Source organism: Eublepharis macularius, chromosome 19, assembly GCF_028583425.1.
Source record: "Eublepharis macularius isolate TG4126 chromosome 19, MPM_Emac_v1.0, whole genome shotgun sequence".
In the NCBI taxonomy this organism is placed as follows: Eukaryota; Metazoa; Chordata; class Lepidosauria; order Squamata; family Eublepharidae; genus Eublepharis; species Eublepharis macularius.
The window spans coordinates 16,690,537-16,712,163 of NC_072808.1; the positions used below are offsets into that span (position 1 = coordinate 16,690,537).

The 21,627-nt window shown below is 50.4% G+C and overlaps 2 protein-coding genes across 2 annotated transcripts in view; both read left to right on the forward strand.

Annotated features, from left to right (window-relative positions):
* ODAD3 (outer dynein arm docking complex subunit 3) overlaps window positions 1-8,339 on the forward strand; it is a 30,594-nt gene extending 22,255 nt beyond the window's left edge. Inside the window, exons 11-13 of the mRNA XM_055003354.1 lie at window positions 5,809-5,964; window positions 6,870-6,954; window positions 7,927-8,339. Coding sequence (XP_054859329.1) covers window positions 5,809-5,964; window positions 6,870-6,954; window positions 7,927-8,057 — 372 coding nt within the window. The 3' untranslated portion in view covers window positions 8,058-8,339. The remainder of the gene's footprint in view (window positions 1-5,808; window positions 5,965-6,869; window positions 6,955-7,926) is intronic.
* A 2,883-nt stretch (window positions 8,340-11,222) lies between these two features.
* The window catches only part of RGL3 (ral guanine nucleotide dissociation stimulator like 3), a 34,080-nt gene continuing 23,675 nt past the window's right edge, over window positions 11,223-21,627 (forward strand). The window contains exons 1-4 of the mRNA XM_055003862.1: window positions 11,223-11,246; window positions 14,935-15,039; window positions 18,046-18,260; window positions 20,235-20,446. Coding sequence (XP_054859837.1) covers window positions 11,223-11,246; window positions 14,935-15,039; window positions 18,046-18,260; window positions 20,235-20,446 — 556 coding nt within the window. The remainder of the gene's footprint in view (window positions 11,247-14,934; window positions 15,040-18,045; window positions 18,261-20,234; window positions 20,447-21,627) is intronic.

The window sequence follows — 21,627 nt, forward strand, 5'->3', positions numbered from 1 at the left end:
GTACAAGTACCCGAACGTCCCCGGCATTCCCTCAGTTCCTTTTTCGCCGCCGTTCGAAAAGGTTCTTCAGCTGTCGCTTGTGTCTTCCGACTTTCTTCTAGCTGTGAGTTGCCGTTTCCTTCTGACTGGGAAACGCCTCCACTATGTCCCATTCCGCTTTATTTAAAAAATGCCAACAGTGTGGCACTAAAATGACCCACTCTGATGGTCATGACCTCTGCCTCATCTGTTTGGGCGAGGGGCACGTCGTGGAGCGCTGTAAGTTTTGCATGGCCTTCACTCCGAAAGCGCGGAACGACCGCAAGGCCAGGCTCCGGGCCTTTCTTTGGGACGCCAACCTTCTACCGCCCAAAGCCTCTGGGTCGTCCGGGAGCAAGCCCAGCTCTGTCGCCCCCTCGCCGGCTCCTCATCACTCGTCGGAACCGCTCGTCTCGGCTCCGACGGAGGCGTCCGCTCCGGACGGTTCGATCGCCTCCGGTTCCGTGAGTGCTCCGTCCAGTCGAAAGGCGAAGAAACGTGCTTCTTCGAAGCCTTCTTCGAAACCTGTGGCCACCGAGGCTTCTTCGGAGCCCCCGCCAAAGAAGGCAAAGGCCAAGTCAAAGGCCAAGCGCCGTGCTCTGTCGCCGGCCCCGGCCTCGTTGGCTGGTTCCTCTCCTGGACCGGCCCCTCCTCCTGAGGACGTCCGGAGTCTCCTCCATACCCCGTCGCCTCCTCACACACCTCCTCCGGTGATTCCCGACGACTGTGAGTCGATCCGTGGATTTTCGGACGCGTTCCAGGAGTTTGAGCGCTCTCTGCCGTGTGCTCCGGTTCCGGCGGAGGTCTCCGTTCCATCGCAGCCAGTCTTCTCGGTTCCAGCGCCGTTTCACCGGTCCGTTCCGTTGCCTGCTGCTCTGCCTCCTTGGCAGCCTGTCCCGGGCCTAGGGAACGTGGCCTCCTGGCAGGATTTTGTGGCTTGGATTCAGCAGTCCGCTCCCTTTCTGCCTGGTCCTTCGGTGCCCCTGGCCACGGTTCCGGCGCCCTCCACTCTGCCTCCAGCTCCGCCTGCCACTCAGCCGCGTCGCCATCTTTCGGCACCCCAGCCTTCTACCTCGGTTCCGGCTGACCGCCCGTCGGTTCCGACGCAGACCCCAGCAGCTTTCTCCGACTCCGAGGATGATGAGGGCTTGGCGTCTCCGTCTGAGTACTCGTCGGACGCGGCCTCTGACCCTTCCCCTGATGATGCTGTTGGGGAGCTCCGCTCATCGTCCCCTAATGACGATTACAGGGTGTTTGCAGAGCAGATGGTCCGAATGGCCGCAGCACTGGAGCTCGACGTCGCCTCCACGACCTCCAAACCCAAGAGTAAGCTGTTGGAGCCGTTGTATTCGGGCTCTCCTGCCTCGGTGGCGTTTCCTCCTGTCGAGGATCTCGTCGACAATGCCCTGGCACTCTGGCAGACCCCTGCTTCTGTACCGCCTACGGCCAAGAAGGTTGAGAAATATTATCGCCTCAAACAGGAGGATTGCCCTTACCTCTTTGCCCATCCGAAGCCCTCTTCCATCGTGGCCGAGGAGGGTCAGGCTCGGTTCCGACGGGGCTCCTCTTCGGCTCCATCGGATCGGGAGGGGAGAAAGCTGGATGGAATTGGTCGGAAGGTGTATTCTTCGGCTTCCCTGGGGTTCCGGATCGCCCATTTCCAAGTAATAATGGGCTCTTACAATCTTTTCTTGTGGAAGCGTCTGTCGTCCTACCTCTCTGACCTCCCCGACGATCGCCGTCGCTTGGTCAAGGCTCTCCAGGCTGAGGCTTTCCGTTTGTCGAAGCAACAGATGACGGCTGGCAAGGACGCTGCCGACTCCGCGGCGCGTGCGATGGCATCCTCGGTGCTCCTGCGTCGGCACGCCTGGCTTCGATCTACTGCCCTGCCCCCCGAGAAGAAGGCCAAGGTCGAGGATTTTCCGTTTGAAGGTCCTCAGCTCTTCTCAGAGAAAACGGATGAGTCCCTTTCTCTTATGAAGAAGAACCAGCAGACGGCCAAGTCGCTCGGGGTTGCGCCTTCGGTTCCGCAGTCGGGTCCGAGATATCGGTACGGCAGGTTCCGGTCCTATCAGTCCCCCTACCAGCAGTTCCACCAGCGCCAAGGACGGTTCCCCTCCGGTCAATCCTATGGCCACCGTTCCTACTCTGGCCAGCAGCGCCACTCTTCGAGACGCTCCGGCCGGTCCAAGGGACGACAGCAGCCTCCTTCGCCTAAGCCCTCGACTTCAGCGCAGAAGCCCACGGTCTTCTGACTAGACCAGGACGCTTCCCAGTTGGTCTCCAAGGACGCTGTTAATGTCCTGTTCTTGGACAGGCTACGGCCTTTCTTGCCCCGTTGGCAACTCATTACTACGGATACCTGGGTCCTCTCTGTTGTGGCCCGTGGTTATAAGTTGTCGTTTACCACTGCACCCCCTCTTTCGCACCCACCCCGTTGTGCTTCTTGTTGTAATGTTGTGTTACAAAATAATGTTTTGGAGTTGGTTGCCAAAGGTGCTGTCCGGGTGGTCAATGTCTCTACTTCCCCTTGGGGGTTTTACTCAAGATACTTTCTTGTGGATAAGAAAGATGGGGGGTCTCGTCCCATTTTGGACCTTCGGGCCCTTAATACCTACTTGAAGGTGGAGAAGTTTAGGATGCTTACCCTGTCCCGGGTGTTGGAACTCTTAGAGTCAGGCGTCTGGATGGCCATTTTGGATCTCAAAGACGCCTACTTCCACATTTCCATCTTTGAAGGCCACAGGAAATATCTCCGTTTTACCTGTGGAGGCGCTGTCTATGAGTACACGGCCTTGCCCTTTGGCCTGGCCTCGGCGCCCAGGGTGTTCACTAAATGTATGGCCACCGTGGTGGCACATCTACGGTCTAGTGGCTGTTTTGTTTATCCCTATTTGGATGATTGGCTCCTGGTGGGTCCCTCCTCTGACTCCCTCCGGGCTTCTATCGCCCTCACCTTGTCCGTCCTAGACGGTCTGGGGCTAGTGGTCAATTTGGGGAAGTCGGTCCTGTCCCCTGGTACGAGCATTAGATTCATTGGGGTCCACTTTGACTCTCTGCTGGGCCGGGCTTATCTACCCCCGGACCGCTTGAGCAGGCTGTCCTCCCTGGCCCGCCACTTCGTGCATAACCGGTTCCAAACTGCCCTCCTGGTTCAAACGTTGTTAGGCCTTATGGCCTCCTCCACAGCGGTGGTGTGTTTTGCACGCCTGCGCATGAGGCCTCTACAAAATTGGTTTGTTCGGGTTTTCAACCCCCTCACTATGAGTCAACACCGTGGGTTTTCCGTCCCGAGGGTGATACAGCGGACATTGGTGTGGTGGACTGACCCTGAGAATTTGTCCAAGGGTTGTCCTTTTGGTCCCTTCCTGCCGGAGGTCACCGTCTTCACGGACGCTTCCAATCTAGGCTGGGGAGGGCGTTGTGGACACCTGTCTGCTCAAGGTGTTTGGTCCTCCCTTGAAATGGGCATGCACATTAACCTGTTAGAGCTTAGAGCGATCCGTTACTCCCTTGCTTCTTTTGCAGATGTCATTCGGAACAGGAGGGTTCAGGTCCTGTCGGACAATACCACAGCCTGCTATTACCTCAACAAGCAGGGAGGAACGGTCTCGCTCAAGCTCTGCAAGGAGGCGACTGCACTCTGGACTTGGGCCATTGCCAACAACGTCCTGCCCAGGGCCATTCATATTGCGGGGGAGAACAACACAGCAGCAGACACGCTGAGCAGGGTGTTTTTGCCCCAGCACGAGTGGTCCCTCAACACGGTTTATCTCCACAAGGTTTTTCGCACATGGGGCACGCCTTTAGTCGACCTCTTTGCCACAGCCCGCAACAGACAAGCCCCGCTGTTTTGCTCCCGGGCCGGGATTGGCCATCGTTCACTGGGGGATGCCTTCCAGATACCCTGGTCTCCCGGGCTCTTTTACGCCTTCCCGCCCTTCCCGCTCCTTCACAAGGTCCTCTCCAGGATCAGGGCCTTCCGAACCCACTGTATCCTGATTGCCCCTCGGTGGCCTCGCCAGGATTGGTTCCCCCTTTTACTTTCCCTGTCACAGGGGCGGTGTCTCCTGCTGCCACACGCCCCAGACCTGCTACTCAGGGACGGAGTGTGGCATCACGATGTGGCAGTGCTAAATCTGACTGCCTGGCTCCTCTGCGCCCCAGACTAGGCCTCTCTACTAGGGTGCTCAATGTGATTCTGAATGCCCGAAAACCGTCTACCAGGTTGTCCTACCAGAGGAAGTGGTCACGTTTCTCTAGGTGGTTAGCCCCCAAGGGGGTTTCCCCTTTCACTTGCCCGCTGCCTGTCATTCTGGAGTACCTCCTGGACCTGTGCTCCCAGGGCCTGGCGTTCTCCAGTGTTAAGGTGCACATGGCTGCTATCTCGGCCTTCCATGAGCAGATTGATGGGAGGACTGTGTTTGCACATTGGCTGTCCAAACAGTTCCTGAAGGGCCTACTAAGGTCTTTTCCTCCTAGGGCCCATCCTATTCCTCAGTGGAGCCTGACCCTGGTGCTCTCCCGTCTGATGCTCTCCCCTTTTGAGCCCCTGTCTACCTGTCCCTTGCCTCTGCTCACACAGAAGGTGGCCTTTTTGGTTGCAGTCACTTCCTCCAGGCGGGTTGGGGAGTTGTCTGCTCTGAGGTGTGACCCCCCCTTCCTGCAATTTTTCCCCGGTACGGTCATGCTACACACTAGTATGCAGTTCCTGCCCAAGGTGGTTTCAAAATTTCACCTGCGTCAAAAGGTGGTCCTTCCTTCCTTTTTTCCTACACCCTCTTCCCCAGAGGAATGTACTCTACACACATTGGATGTGAAACGTGCTTTATTGTTTTATTTACATCGCACCAAGTGTTTCAGGAAGTCTCCTGCCTTGTTTTTATGTTACTCTGGCCCTCGCAAGGGCTCGCCAGCTTCTGCCCAGTCCATTTCTCGCTGGATTGTGTCTGCAATTAAACTTTGTTATCAGCGAGCTGGAGTTCGGTGCCCGTTGTCGATTACTGCTCATTCTACTCGAGCACAAGCTGCCTCTGCTGCCTTCCTGCGAGGAGTGCCACTCCAAGACGTCTGCCAAGCTGCAACGTGGTCTACCGCTGACACTTTCATTAAACATTATTCCATAGACGTGAATGCACGCCGTGAATCCGCTGTTGGCACGGCTGTTCTGCACTCTCTGTTCTCATAGACACTCACACCCGCCCCCATTGGTGAGATGCTAGCTATTCTCCCAATGTGGGGCTGCACAGAAGGACGACGACGATAAACAGGGTTTCTCACCTGTAACTGTTGATCGTCGAGTCTCTTCTGTGCAGACACACATTCCCTCCCGCCTGCCCCGCTGTGAGTGCTTGGTTTACTCCATTGTTTCTCCGGCGGCTCAGGTGAACTGAGGGAATGCCGGGGACGTTCGGGTACTTGTACTTCAAAATTGGCGGGAACACCGGCGCGCATGCGCGGTGGGCCCGAACGTCCCCGTCACATTTCTAGAAGCTAAAAGAATCTTCTCCGCGGCTGGCCTGCGCCTGCGCAGTCCCAATGTGTGTCTGCACAGAAGAGACTCGACGATCAACAGTTACAGGTGAGAAACCCTGTTTTTCTTTTTCACCTGTAGGAAGGCAAGAGAGGCTAGTGGTGATAGCAAGGGTCATGCAGCCCCCTCCATTTCTGCAGGCATTATTTTGGGGCGCTGGCCTCCCAGTTCCGCCCTAGGCAAATGGCTTTCCCAGTACTTTCCTTGGTTTTCCTGATGCTGGGCCAGATGCCAGTAAGCATCTTTTCCTTCCCCAGGAAAGTGGCCATTTTGTTTCCACCCAGCCAGATGAGAAAGCCAGTGACTATGTGCTTGACCTCCTGAGCCAAACAGAAGAGAAGTTACTGTATGTGATGAAGTCCCTGGGGGATCTAGACCAGAACGAGCTGCTCCGGAGAATTGAAGAGGTGGAGGTGGGTATCGAGCGGGCTGCGGGGATGAGGTAGCTGTGCCTTGTCAGGAACTTCTTCATCCAAGTGACCAGCGTTGGTGGGTTTTTGACGCTGCTCTATGCTCTCCATTTCCCTGTGGGAAGTTCTAGAGACAACACTACAGGCTGGAGGAGAAGGCACTGGAGACTTACCATACGTTGGTCCCATTTGCTTGGTTTACAAATACGCAAGCCAAGCACTTTGGAAGCAGACGGACTCCTCAGGGGAGGCAGCACAACTACTAGTCCTGCATCAGGTCCCTCAGTTGCACCCCTGTTTCAATTGGCTTCTGTCTGACAGCCAAGCTACATGATACAAGGGAGATCCATGAGCAGATCTCCCAAAGTTTCTCTGACATTCTGATGCAACCAACAGGAAGACCGAGTGGCACTGGGGCAGGGCTAGGGGGCCCCAACCTTTCCCTCCCTGTCAGTCGAAACAGGACAGTTTTCTTGTTATTAACCCCTCTGAGCCCATGTCTGGCAACACATTAAGCAAGACCGGAAGGATCAACCAATTAAAAGGGATCTACATGGCTCAGATAACATAAAAGAACATTACATATCACAAAAATGCATAAACTAGCTCGTATGTGCTATCTGCTTCTAAGATCGGCAGGCTGTGTTAGCTCCACATTACAAATAGAAGGACCGAGTTTGCCCTGCTGAGACTTTTCCACATGCAGCTCTTTTACTCAGCTTCAACGTGATCATAACAAACCCTAGGCCCTTGCAAACAGGTTATGTGACGCAATTCCATAAATACTCCTACCTGCCCTCAGACAGGCCAGAATTGCCAGCCATCCGTTCTGCTAGGCTTTGCCCCAGCACATAAGGCGAGGCACTCCCCTCTACTCCCAGTCTAACCTCCAGCACGTGTTTTTACAGTTCCACTCGAAGATGGAGAGGAAGCTGCCTGCCTACAACACCAGGGTCAAATTACCCATGGCTCAGAAAGCAGACATGTATTATGGTAAGTGACCAAATCAGGCCATGCCCACCAGGGTGGTAGGCTGTGCTGGCCCTTCTGTCCATTTCAGTGGCTTTCTGATGGAGAGCTTTATATATGGCAAAAGCTGGCATGCTGTGGTAAAGAGCCCAGGGTGAAGGCTTAACAGAGCACTGTGTTTCCTCCGGATTATGGATTTTTTAGCATCTTAGCCACAACATGACTCTGTAGGGAGTATAGAATGTACTGGGGTGTGCTAAACTGAGCCTCCTACGATATTCTCTGTGTTGTTGTTTTTAAATTAGAAGAGCAATCTCCTAGCCCTTATGGCTGTTACAGTAGGCTTGAAAATATGTGGCTGGCTTAAATATTGGGGTGGTTGATGATGGAGCTTCAGTCCCTCTTACAAAGCAGCAGAGCCCAATCAAGTCTGCAGATAAGAGAACGGTTTCCATTGTACTCCCCTTTTATAAGGTATATCATGTGCAGAATTCTGCTCTTTGGGTAACAGAATTTGGACTGCCTGGGAGAAGATTTTTAATTTTCTTTCTCAGTGTGAAATACATGAGCTCTGTGTGCTTTGCTAGTGTACAGTGCTGGTTCCGCACAGAGTGCAAGCTCTCCCTTGAGCTTTTTCCACGTAGAGCACCGGCAACCTCAACAGTGTCCATCTCCCTTTTGGGTTCCACTATTGCAGAATGTGATGGAGAATATTGGCCTTTGGGCCTCACAGGCAATGGGCTTGTGTTACAGGAAATACTGTGGAATCAACGCAAGATACTAGTCCCTTGTGAGGAAGCTAGTGATGTTCAGCCTCTGTAGATCCAAGACCCATTTTCAGACCCCAGGTGGCATCATGGGACCCACTGAACTGCAAACACGACAGGAAGTCATGTGATATCACTTCCTGTCGTGTCGTGGCCGGGGGGGGGAGGCAAAGGAGAGCTTATGGCCCCGTGATTCTGCAGCATCACAGCCTCTTGGGTCCCTTCACAGATGAGGAGGACAGTGGGGAGGACGATGCCGATGTGGTGACACGCGCAGCCCTGAAGCGTCAGTCCCAGCAAATCATCGAAGCCAAGACGAAACGTCACGGCCGCTACAGGAAGAAGACTGGGAAGCAGTGACTCCCCCCCCACCTGGCCCAGCACCTCCCTTCTGTGTTCAAAGGGCCCCCCAAGACTGGGCCTCTCCCACAGACTGCTTTCATACTTCACAAGACAACTCCCCCATTCCAATTTGAAAAACAAATGGAAAAGAGGGAAAAGAAACAGAAATCTTGTGATCCTTTGAAAACTTTTTAAAAAAATTATTCCAGCAACATTTCTAGGGATTACAGATGAGTTTAGGCATCTGGTTCTGTGGACTAAGAGTCTCTCTATACAAGACATCTGGCACATGTTCTTTGAGTGTCGGGTGATGCAATGTTTCCTGGGAATTGTAGTTTTAAAAGAGTCATTTGAGATCGCTGTGGAGGGGAAGGTTGAAAATACAAACAAACTTAGGGCCAAGCTACACATGACGAATGACACTTGAACAGCAAGTGGATTGAGTGGAGGGCAAGTGAACAGGGAGAAATACACTTGCCATTCAAGTGTCATTCGTCATGTGTAGCTTGGCCCTTAGGTTAGAGGCTTGTGCCTATAAGCGACACTGGAAACATTTTTCTAGTGTAGTTTATAGGCACAAGCCTTTCATCTCCCCTCCCTTCCCTTCCTCTGAGTAGAATCTGCCCGGTGTTAAAATAAAAGTTTTCAAAGATATAGCAGCGGGAGATCATTTGGGGAGCCTTTGAAAAACTTTTATTTTTTTAAGACCTGGCAGATTCCACTTGGGAGGGGGGAGATTAAAGGCGTGTGCCTATAAACTACACTAGAAAAATGCTTCTAACCTAATTTTGCTTGTATTTTCAACCTTCCTCTTCACAGCGATCCCGAGCGACTCTTTTAAAACTACAGTTCCCAGGAAACATTGCCTTACCCGACACTTGAAGAACGTGTGCCTGATGTCTTGTGGAGAGAGACACTAATTCACAAAAGCTTATGCTAGGCTAAAAATGTTAGTCTTTAATAGTTCAATCCTAAGCAGAGTTACACCAGTCAAAGCCCATTGAAATCAATGGGTTTAGACTGGAGTAATTCTTTTTAGGATTGCACTGTAAGTCTAGAATAGCAGGAGCAGAACCTATGATGATGCAATTATATTGATTATATATACATGTTGATTACACATAACAGTATTGGAATGGTCTGTGTATAGTTTTGTTGAAGTACTTTCATAAAATGTGTGTGGAATCTTCTACTTGTCAGAGAATTTAGATTCTCAAAAATCCTAATTTGTGGTGGGGGGTTTCCAGTTCTCATGGCTGAGGAGTTGCGCTTGAAAATGTGCAGACAGCAGCTGCAGATGTGTCCCGTGTCTTTCTCTAAACATGCCCTTGATGTTATTGTCATGCATTCCTGTTACTCCTAATTCACCCAGTTATTTAGGACCTCATTTATTTAGGACCTTTCTAGCTCACCTTTCTCCAATTAAGGACCCATAACAAAGTTGCTGGCTACTAAACTTCAATCAAACTAAAATTTCTTCCCTGACCTGTGAGGCTTAAATAAAGTCTCCATTGTGACAGATATTGCTGTTGTGCAGAGAGCTGTGTAGTGTTTACATTAACTTTGGACACAAATTGGGAAAAAATAGTATTTAAAAATAGATCAAAATGGGTAGCGGTGTTTGTCTGTAGCAGTAGAAAAGAGCCAGAGTCCAGTAGCCCCTATAATACTAACAACATCTGTGATGGGGTATGAGCTTTCGTGAGCCACAGCTCACTTCTTCAGATACCTTGCTCTTTTCTATTTTAAAATAGTTTGTTTTCATCCCCAACATTTTATGTCCTAACAAAATTTCTCTATTGTGTTAATTTGCAAGGCTCGCTCTCAGAAGAGAGCTTTTCAAGGGAACTGATTGAGCTTTGGCAATATATAAACAAGTCTAAATACTGTTCAGTTAATATATAGCAGCTATGTAGATTAATTTAACGACTGCTGATCTACAGACACGTCGCTCGTTCATTCCTAACTACTCTGCTAAAGCTAGGGGATAGGGATACTTGATCTATGAAGGAATGAGTATTTCCAAACGCATGCTTGCCATTTGGACAGTACAGGGAGGAAAGCTTTAAAAATCAGCAGGTGAGAAAAAGAACGTCGCCTTCCCCTCTTGCCATTTCCCTGCCCAGCCCCACCCCATCTCGTGTTTATTTCCAGTCCCAGAGTGTGTTGGAGGGAGGGAATACAGGGGAGAATTTACAGGCAGGGAGAACTGATAGGCATGCCCCCTTCCGGTCCACAGATTCTCCCCTGCAATGCAGAAAGTAGCCTTAGGAGGTAAAAGCAAGGCTTGGGGGGCTCCTGTGTTGGCCTTGCAGCCTGTTCCTATCAGAAACCAGTCTGTCTATATAAAGCATGGGCTGCAGCTCAGCAGAATAACATCTGCCTAGCATGCAGAAGGTGCCAGGTTCAATTCTACCCCCCTCCCCCCCCTGCATCATCCAAGGGCAAGAACTTTATTCTGGGTGTGCATCAAGTGTATGGGAGGAGAAGAGGTCCTGCTTGTTTAAAAGGAAGCCAACATGCGGGGCGTAGAAGTGGAGGCCCTCCCCTAGCTGCCTCCTGGCTCTGGTAGCCAGAGGTTGACTGCCTCTGTGTGTGGAGGCTCCCTGTAGTCAGCAGGGCCTTGTAGCTGCCCTCCAAGAACCTGGACAGCCCAGGTGAGCCTGATCTCAGGTCTCAGAAACAAAAATGGGGTGGGCCTTGGTAATTGGGTGGGAGACCTCCATGGAAGACCAAGGTTGCAGAGGCAGGCAAGGGCAAACCACCTCTGTTAGTCTCTTGCCAGGAACACCCCACCAGGGGTCGCCATCAGCCAGCTGTGACTCGAGGGCAGGGTGCCATTGCATCCCCGGAATCTCGGGGCTCCCTTCTCAAGGCTGGTGGCCGCCAGGGAACGGCGCAGCTTGTTGCGTGAAGGAGCCCTTCCTGGGTCTCTGGCCCCCGAGTTCTGGCCATGGAGGAGAGGGGAGGGAGGGTCCGCTCCCCGGCCACCCCCTTTGCCCCGGGCTCCTGCTCTCTCCACCGGCGTCTTCCAGGCGCTGCCCCCTCCAGCGCTCCTCCTCCGCTGGGCCGCCCCCTGGGCCGAGGTTTCCGCGGCCGCTCCTCCCCACCGCTCCGGGCCCCGACCGGGCAGACGCCGGAGCTCAGCCCGGGCGCGACGGCTGCGGAGAAGGGCCGAGGAGGATGGGCAAGGCGGAGCTGGCGATGGTACCGGGGGCGGGACAGGATTGGAGGGGAGGGGGCGCAAAGGGGCAGGCAGGCCGAGAAGGGGCCCCCTGCCCCAATTTGCCCTGGCAACGCAAGTGGCATCTTCCCGGGGGGGGGGGGGGGCGGCCTGATGAAGAAAGGGCCATGCAGGGTGGGGAGGGGGGAACCAGCCGAAGCCCCCTCTCCGAACACCCTATACCCCGTCCCCTGCGCTTTCGCGAAGGGAGAGAGAGAAGCCCACTGCGGATCCATCTCTATATCAGAGGTGCAAGATTCGGGTCCAAAGACCAACATTTCCAGGGTTTAAGCTTTCCAGAGTCAAGCCCCCTGGAAAGCTTAAACTCTGGAAATCTTGTCGGTCCTCGAAGGTGCTGCTGGACCCGGATCTTGTCAGAGGTGAGACAGAAGAGGTCCTCTGATTCCAAGAGCAAAGAATCTGGCGAAGGAAGAAAAACTCGGATGACTCCAGAGTCGGAGTGTTTGGGGGGATTCTCGGAGAGCCCAGCACCTTCAACAGACAGCCCCTGGCGTGGCTTTGGGGCAGCCCATTTCTTCCTTACTCCTGCCAGTCCCATGGCTCTTGCTGCAGAGAGATCCAGGGTAGCTTCCAAGGAAGATTTGGGCAGGGAGGTTTAGATCGGGGGGGGGGGGGGCAGCGCACAGGGCTGTGGGTGCTGGTGGCAGAGGGGGCTGGGCTGGGGCCAACAGTGCGACCTGCTTGGTGCCTGGCTGGGGCTGGCATTGCCTTTCCGCCTCTTGTCTGACCGGTCTGACGGCTCCACTCAGCAGGGAATGTCAAAGAAGGTCACCAGAGCGAGTGGGTCAGACTCCTGCCTCTCTAAGCACAGATTTTGGGAGTCCCCTGGAGGGGCACAGGTGTAGGGGATGGGGGGGGGTGTACAACTCCCTGATCCAGGTTATTCGCTCCCCCAGAAGAAGGGAGCCATTGCTCAGCGCAACCTCCACCTAAATTGGCCTGGGCAAGGTTGCCCCCCCCCCCCATTCTTCTTTGTGCCTTTCATGGTATACCAAAATGAAGCATAAGATGCTCTTTTAGACTTCAGCAGTGGGAAAACCTCCCGCTGCTTCATTTCCCTGCATTGGGCTGTTGTTTAAAACATAGAAGCAGATCAAGAGAAAAAGGTCATTGATCCAGAGGAGTTAGCCATGTTAGTCTGTAGTTGCAAAATAGTAAAGAGTCCAGTAGCACCTTTAAGACTAACCAACTTATTTGTAGCATAAGCTTTCGAGAGCCACAGCTCTCTTCAGCAGATGCATCTGACGAAGAGAACTGTGGTTCTCGAAAGCTTATGCTACAATAAAATTAGTTAGTCTTTAAAGGTGCTACTGGACTCTTTACTATAGAAAAAAAGTGGCACTTTCAGGTCAGCGTTCCTGGGGATCGATACGTCCATCGGGCACAATCCAGTGGGAAGTTCTCCTGTGAATGGAAGCTGCACTCAGGGCTTCCCCCTCTCTCTGTAGTGGACTTTTCTAATCTGTAGTGGCCCTTCACAGAAAATGATGAGAACATGGGTGAGATATTCATCTATGCTACAGAAACCTCTACGATCCCGAGCACTGACCAAGTGTGCCTTTCCCCTCCCTAAATTGCTGGAAAAGACAACGTTAGGAAAAGTGGAAAATGTTAGGAAAAGTAGAAAAAGAGAAAAAGTAGAAAAAGTAGAAAAAGAGGAAGATCCAACAGGAGATAGCTTGACTCAATAAAGGACGCAATCTGTCAATGACAGGGCATTTTGGAGGACATTGATTCACAGGGTTGCCATAAACTGGAAGCAACCCAAAAACACATAATGTGTGCGCATACACACACACACACACACCTAGATTCGAGTTAGTAGCAACTTATAGACCAACAAGTTTTCCATGGTAGAAGGCTTGGACAGATTGCATAAACCCAATCATTATGTGGGTAGTTTCTTGTTAACTACCTTAACATAAACTATTAGCAGCTGTTCGAGACCACTGGGTTGAATGAACAGTGGAAAGAAAGAAAGAAAGAAAGAAAGAAAGAAAGAAAGAAAGAAAGAAAGCCTTTTAGCATCTATGAATGGTCAGTGAGTAGGGTTGCCAGCCTCCAGGTAGTGGCTGGAGATCTCCCAGCATTACAACTGGTCTCCAGGCCACAGAGATCAGTTCACCTGGAGAAAATGGCTGCTTTGGAGGGAGAACTCTATGGAATTATGCCATGCCAAGGTCTTTTCCCTCCCCAAACCCCACTTTCTCCAGGTTTCTCCAGGTTTCACTCCCCAGATCTCCAGGAATTTCCCAACTTGGAACTGGCAACCCTATCAGTGAGACATAAACTAAATTTCAAAAGGGACGTTTCCATTCAGAAGCCATTGCCTCTTTATAAACAACCACTTTTAAAAATGCATCATGACCACACGATGTCCGCTTCTTGCGGTCCCCTGACAATGCTCCCTTCAGGACGCATGGCTAAAGGCGACTTCTTCTTCAGAATCACTTCCAGGGCCGTATTAACCCATGGCCAGGCCCCTAGGCTTTCAGGTCCCCTCCGGCACTTCAACCTTTCACCCCCCTATAGCTGACAGCCCGACCCTGGTATTATAGGTACTAGACCGCAGTACATAGCCCTATGTCCATTTTGAGGGTCTGAAGAATTCTATCCACAATTTTAAAAATATTTTTATTGCACAAGTAGAATTCTTCAGGAAAGCATATTTTGGGGGTATAATTGTTCAATACTGTCATATTTTGAAGTGAATAAAATTTTTATTATTTATTTATATATATAATTTGTAGATAATTGTTTTAATATAAGAGACAATTTGTTTCACTTCAATATGGAAGCAGTTAATTATCTTATTAATAGAGGTTAAATAAGAGAATCAATTAATTGTAATGTACGTGGGGGTGTGCCTCAACAAAAAAATTGATGGGCCCCTCATCCCTGCAGGGCCCCTAGGCTTCAGCCTAGTCAACCTTATAGATAATACGGCCCTGGTCTAGGCTTTGGCCTAGTCAGCCTTATGAATAACATCGCCCTGACCTAGGCTTCGGCCTAGTCAGCCTTATGGATAATACGGCCCTGGCCTAGGCGTTGGCCTAGTCAGCCTTATGAATAACTTAGCCCTGACCTAGGCTTCGGCCTAGTCAGCCTTATGAATAACTTAGCCCTGACCTAGGCTTCGGCCTAGTCAGCCTTATGGATAATACGGCCCTGGCCTAGGCTTCGGCCTAGTCAGCCTCATGAATAATACAGCCCTGACCTAGGCTTCGGCCTAGTCAGCCTTATGGATAATACAGCCCTGGCCTAGGCTTCGGCCTAGTCAGTCTCATGAATAATACAGCCCTGACCTAGGCTTCGGCCTAGTCAGCCTTATGGATAATACAACCCTGATCAGTATGATAAGTGGGCTAATGATACTGAAAAATCCACCCTTAGACAAAGGGCACCTTGGGTGGGCATGGGTGATTAAGAGAGTAGAGGTGTTGAATGAAGCCCTACCCCTTTTGGAGGGCACCTGTTCCTGCGTAACTTGAAAAAAAAATCTACTTCTTCCTTCACTGCTTGGGCTGTAGGCATGCAGGGACCGTAGGCAGAGCCAAGCAGGGCAAGGTGGACCTGGAGGGAGACCTCCTTGGAACAAGCCATAAGACTTTGCCACACTTCTGTCCTGCCTTCTCCTCTGCTTCTCCCCAGACACCCCTACAGCAGTGGGGTGAGGAGGCGGAAGATGGGGCGATCTACAGCATCACTCTTCAGCGGGTGAAGGCAGAAGCAGCGGCTAGCGGATCGGCTCACCTGGTGTGTAATTACAGGCATGGGACCACAGTTTATCAGGCATGATAAAATGCTCTCTCCTCTTTCTTTCCATGTTTGGGGGCCTTGACCTTTGGGGTACTCACTGTCAATGGGGGTGGGGAAGGGTTTTTTAGCGTATGAAAGTCAAAGCCTGCACATGGGTGAAATCAACAGCAGCCCATACACAGGCTTTCTCTGTGGTGGCCCCTTCCCTGTGGAACAGCCTGCGTGAGGATGTCAGGAGAGCCCCCACTCTCCTAGCTTTCCACAAACGATGCAGAACCAAATTATTCAAAAAGGATTTTGTATTGTAGGGAGGGGTCTCAGATGCTCCGCTAATGAATTAGGGGCCATAGACTTCACTCGTGGACTTCACCACTATGTTGCCTTATGTACTATCTGTTGCTTAAAATATGTGGTCCTATGTCAGCCTTAGAATTGCTTATGTTCTGTTTCAGCATTTCTTCAACTCTGCATTGGATTCTTACTAATGTTATGTCTTCGTAAACTTGTATTTATTTTACCCTATGACATTGTTTATGAAACTGTCCTTGATACTGACTGTACAAATCTCACACTGTGTAATCCGCTTGGAGTCTCAGTGAACAAGGCGGACTATAAATGACATAAATAAATAAAAAACAACCCCATAAAAATGAGGCTGTTAATGTGATTAAGATGTTTTTGAAAAAACCTCACCGGAGTGAAGGGAGCACAAAGCATTGAATCTGTTTGACAGTTCCTCCATGGAACATCTGCATGTTGGAGAAGGATCTGACAGCCCCGAGTTCAATCCCTGCTCTGCCTTGGACGTTTGCAGGGGAACCTCGGGTCAGCCTGGTCTCCCTCAGCGGGTGGTTGTGAGGATAAATGGCTGAGGGGATTTGATTCTTCAGTTCAAAGCCAGCATGAAGTCATTAACTATCTTGGTTTGCTCCGCTTGCTGCTATAAAAATTAAGTTAATTTTGTTGGAAGAGGAGGACTCAGCGCTGTCCCTTTCCTCAGGTTTCAGAGGGGGGGGGGCAACCAAAGGGTTAGAAAGATAGCGCGTCAGGGCACTCTGTTTACTATTTACTGCTCTGACTATCCTTTGATATGTAGATTGCTATTCTCAGGATTTCCTCCTCCTGACTTCCTCCCTCTCACTGCTTCTCTTCCTGGCTTTATTCCAGGCAACACCTCTCTCCTTCTCCTCCCTTCGTCTTGGCAGCATAGATGCAGGACTTGTCCTAGCATCCATGTCCATCCTTAGACTAGATAGGTAGTTAGGATCTGTCTCTCCTCCTTTCCTATCAGAGTACGGAGTTCCTACAATAAAGAACTCTTATTTCCTTTCTAAGTATAAACAAGTGTATGCTTTGTTATTTTCTCTCCTGCACACACACCAGCCAGCAGAACCAGCTCCCAACCACCTACAATCACGCTTCCTCTGCTAAACGATAGACTCTGCTAACGGCCCAAACATGGAATCCTTTAATTAGGTTTCTGGGGCCAACATATGATTTATTTATCAAATTTTTCTTCTGAAGAGTTCTGACTCTCCAAAGCTGGCCCACTGAAAATCTTGTTGGTCTGTAAGGTGCCACTGAACTCAAATCCTATTTTTCTTTCCAATGCTTTCTGTCTTTTGCTGGATTGCCTTCTGCCTGACCCTCTCTGGTGGGCACTGGAGTAAAAAAGAACAGCAACTCTATCACACTTTTACTTGCCCTGGGATTTAGCAGAGTTGTTGCTACCACAAGGAGCAGCCTTGAGATGCAACACTGGTCAGAACTTCTCTCTGGAGCCAAGTACCTTTACTCACTTTTTGCTTTTGGGCTTTATACTTTCCATCCCCTTTGGCTGCAAGCAGCATTTCTGTTTCCATACTGAGCCACTTTATTGTCATCACTTTTCCCTGGCTAGATTTAATGCTTTGCTGATGGCAGAATTTTGGGGAAGATTTTCAAACGTTCCACTCAATCAAAGACCTTGTGGTTTCTGGATTCCTGAAATTATCAAACATTTTCTTCTTTCTTGTAGGCTTCTTTATGCGGAGTTGAGGGCATCCCTGTTTTCTCCTTTCTTCCTGTCTTTCCCAAGTTGGTCCAGTGGTTACCATCTTGTCTGATAATGACAGAGACGTTATGCTGGCAGTTGCCAAATACATTTCTTAAGCCCTGAGATTTCAAATTTATGTATTTAAATACACATTAATTGCTATTTTTGAATTTAATTTTCTTCTATTTTATTTTATTTTATTTTATTTTAATCAACTTGTGTGTGTGTGTATGTGCCATCAAGTTGCCTCTGATCTATGGCGATTCTAAGAATAAAAGACCTCCAATAAAAACTAATAAAAATATACTTAAAAAAAAAAGAATAAAAGACCTCCAAAACGTCTTATCATTAACAGACTTGCTCAGATCCTGCAAACTGGAGGATGTGGCTTCTTTTATTGAGTCAAGCCATCTCGTTTTAGGTCTTCTTTTCCGACTGCTTTCCACTTTTCCTGGCATTATTGACTTTTCCAGAGAATCTTGTCTTCTTATGATGTGACCAAAGTATGACAGCCTCAGTTTTGTCATTTTAGCTTCTTGGGAGAATTCAGGCTTGATTCGATCTCGTACCCACTTATTGGTCTTTTGGGCCGTCCATGGTATCTGCAAAATCAACTTGTTGCAAATGACCTTGTCAGTTATCAAGTGTTTCAGTCAGGGCTCATGGTTTTACTCTGCTTTAAATTTTGCATTTTGTATTGTATGTATCGAATTCTGTTTTGTTTAAAAGTTGATGAGCTATAGAGACATACTTGCTAATAAATGGAAACCGACGAGTGGAGAGCAACGCACACGGGCCCTGAGTTTTACGTAGAAAGAGTTGGGATGAAATGTACTAAATAAAATAAAGTTGTCACAAACCTCATTGTGCGCTGCCTGCTCCTCTCCTTTTTACAGTATACATGAAATATTTTAAAATGCTGCAATATAGTAATAAGAATAATGCATCCTCTGTCCTTCTCCTGCCAGGAGGATCTCAACCTGCCAGGCTGCCCCTTCGTGCATTACCGCACCTGCAAGAAGCGTACGTTGCGGGCTGCGACACTCCCTGGCTTGGTGAGGTGGTTGGTTGCATCTGGTGCGGAGGGTGACCATGGCTACGTTCCGAGCTTCTTGGCCACCTATCAGGCCTTCGCCACCCCTACGCAAGTGCTGGATATGCTGCTGCCCCTGGGGCCAGACAAGTAAGGCACTGGGAAGGGTTGGGTTGCCGGTTCTGGGCTGGAAATTCCTGAAATTTGGGAATGGAGCCTGGGGAAGGCGGGGTTTGAGAAGCTGGAGGGATCTCAGTGGGGTATCAGGCCACAGAATCCACCCTCCAAAGCAGCCCTCTAGGGAGACCGATCTCTGTCGTTTGGAGATCAGTTGCCATTCTAGGAGGCCCCCTGGAGTTGGGCAATCCTAGGCAAGGGGCATGTACCAAGGGGCGTTCCCAGGCAAGGCATCCAGAGGCCAAGAGGATATTTGGCCTTCGCTGCCAGTCCAGTCAGTGCCATCTGTACAGATCAAGATCTGTTGATAGAAACAGCCAACCCAAGCAAGTGCAAATCTCTCAGCAGAATCTGCGCGATGCGTTCATGTGCAGTGCAGCCACAGAGGCCTGCCTTCACTAGGGGCATGGCAAGAACTGTTGGGGCTTCACTTTCTTTTCTGCTCGGCGATGGCTCATACACAATCCCAGGAATGAGAGAGGTGCCAAGAACACAACTGTCCCATGTTTCCCCCCACTAAGTAGGATATTAGGAGTTAGGATATTCCTCTAGATATGAGGGTGGATCTGGGGGAGGGCAGGGTTTGGGGAGGGGATGGACCTCAGCAGGGTATAATGCCATAGAGCCCACCCCTCCAAAGCAGCCATTTCCTCTACATTGATATCTGTAGTCTGGAGAACAGTTAGAATTCCAGGAGATCTCCAGGTCCCACCTGGAGGCTGGCAACCCCACCTACTATAAGCCTTAACGAGACACTATGCTAGCCGTTCCAGTAGGTGCCTCCTGGCATTTTTTTAAAGTCACATTATCGGGTGCAGGGGTCCCAGTTCAGATACGGGCTGCTGCAGGGAGGTTAGTTTAAGCCTTCTCCTTGCCCTCAGTTCCAGTCTAAAATGCTGGAAGCTCCTAAGATAGAACTCCAAGAATATTGTCTAGTTAGGCTCTGGAGTTCCAAGAATCCTCTGGGATGACTATCAGAAGATTTAGATCTCACCTGGATTGAGACAGCTAGAATATACCTCCACCCCTACCACCTCAACGTTGGCCCTGAATTCCTCCTGCACACACACTTGAACTGGACAAATAGTTTCCAAAGCAACTTGTGTCCTCAAAATGGGCAGCCCCACCTGAAATGGCTCCCACCATAAGAGCTGCCAGGGAAAGCAGTGGCAGCCCCTGCTGTAAGGAGAGCTGTGCCCAAGTTCCAGATAGTGCCCCACACTTTGGACAGTGCCCTGGCCTGGATACTTCAGGTAAGCCCGATCTCAGAAGCTAAGCAGGGTCAGCCTTAGTTAGTAATTGGATGGGAGACCTCCAAGGAAGACTAGGCTTGCAGAGGCAGGCGATGGCAAACCACCTCTGTTAGTCTCTTGCCATGAAAACCCCACCAGGGGTCGCCATAGGTCACCTATGGCTTGAGGACACTCTTCACCACCACCACTTTGGACAGTGGCCATCTCTAGGCAGAGTGGGAAATTTGAAAGGAGACTGCCAACAAGATGCTCTTGAGAGGCAGAGTAGTGTACTGGCTAGAGTGACCAACTAGGATCGGGGAGGCGCAGGTTCGAATCTCCACTCTGCCATAGACACTTGTTGGTACCCTTGGGCCAGTAGCACACTCTCAGCCTAACCTACCTCACACTGTTTGTTTTGAGGGGAAAAGGGAGAATTATGTAAGCCACTGGGGAGAACGGTGAGGTATAAATGAAGTAAAATAAAAATAAATGCTCTTTTTGCAGTCTGCAGTTAGGAAGCCTGGATACGTGGAGGTGAGTAGGGGGCAGAAGGAAGGCGCTGCTGCAGAAGCAGCCAGGGAACATTGAAGTCCTAAATGGGCAGGAGCAGCAGAGACTGGGGAGATGGTAGGAGAGGGGGTCTGGGAATGGCTGGCAAGCCCAATGCAAGAGGGGCAGCCAGAGCCCCCCTCGGATCACATTTCCCTTCTGGCTGCAGGGCAGTGCTACGTGTGTTGGAGCTCTGGCTACAGGATCACCCTGAGGATTTCTGGGAACCCCCCGAGCACCCCAATCTACACAGAACCCTGCACTTCCTGCGCCAGTCTGCCCAGGACTCCCCAGCGTGTGCTGCGGCAAAGGGCCTCCTCCAAGCTCACAAAAAGGAGGAAGAGGAGTACGGAAGAGAGGCCACCGAGGCTGATGGTAGGACATCTCCTGGGTCGTTACTTCCCAAAGCAGTTTGCTGTCCTGTCTTGGTTAGGGCCCATGGAACTGGCTTGCGGGAGGGATCACCAAGAATCCTGGCAGCAGGGCATGGGCCGGAGAGCAGAGGTGGCTTTGTTCCAAGCAAGGATTGAGCTCCTTGGTACTGGAGCAGGCTCCGTCAACCAGGCTGGGCTCGGCCTCTCCAGCCTAAGGAGCATGGCCTTGAAAAGCCTGCTCTTGTGTAGTGCTCCAAGATCTCGTGGCTGGCATCTCTGTTGAGCAGGGCCTTGGTGGGGTGGGCAGGGCTTCTGGCTCTGGGTTCAGTTCCAAAGAGGCTGTGGTTCAAGTGCAGGACACCTGTAGAGGGTTCAATCCCCCACACCTCTGGCTTAAAAATAATCAGCTGATGTGAATGCATCTCTGCCTGAGATCCTGAAGAGCTGCTGCTGTTTGTGGGGGACTTTGATTTCCGAGATTATAGTTTCAACTTGTCTTTATTAAGAATCCTGTCTATTTATTTAATATGTACATATCAAGACAAGTGTCCTGACTGACTCACCAATGCACAGCCCAAACCCCTGAACCTAGAAACGTGACATTTGGGGAGAACATTCCTTTCATGATGTAAATACCCACTAAGAAGGGATTTTAAGAAATTCGCCCCCTAAGGGGGACAAAAGGGGTAAAATGTGTTCTCCCAAAGGGATGCAGCTTCCCTGTGACAGCCTAGCTACTCTTCCCTGATAGGGCCAGCCTTCCAAGGTCATTTGCATATGCGGCCTGATTGGTCCTCATCCCCCTCACATTCTAAACAGTCTGCAGTTGCTATTGGGAGTCATTGAATGTGTCCTGAGGTCAAATGCACCTCCCAGTCTTCCCCTAAAAGTTCATTAGGGTTGCCAACTCAACAAACAAAAACACAAACCAAAAAATGTTACATGCCCATAAGTATTATAACTGGATTTAAAGTAGTTAAATATCATAGTGAAGCATGGGTATCAAGCTAGTTGTTAGTATTACATTGTATTTAACATCTCTACTTAGACAGTTACAGGGGAGGGGGTGTTTCCACTATTCTTCTTGGCTATGCCCAAGACTGGCATCATCATTCCTAGTGGATTAACTGGGCATGCAAAGTAGTAAGCTCAAGATGGGTCAGCATGGCCTTTTCCTACTAT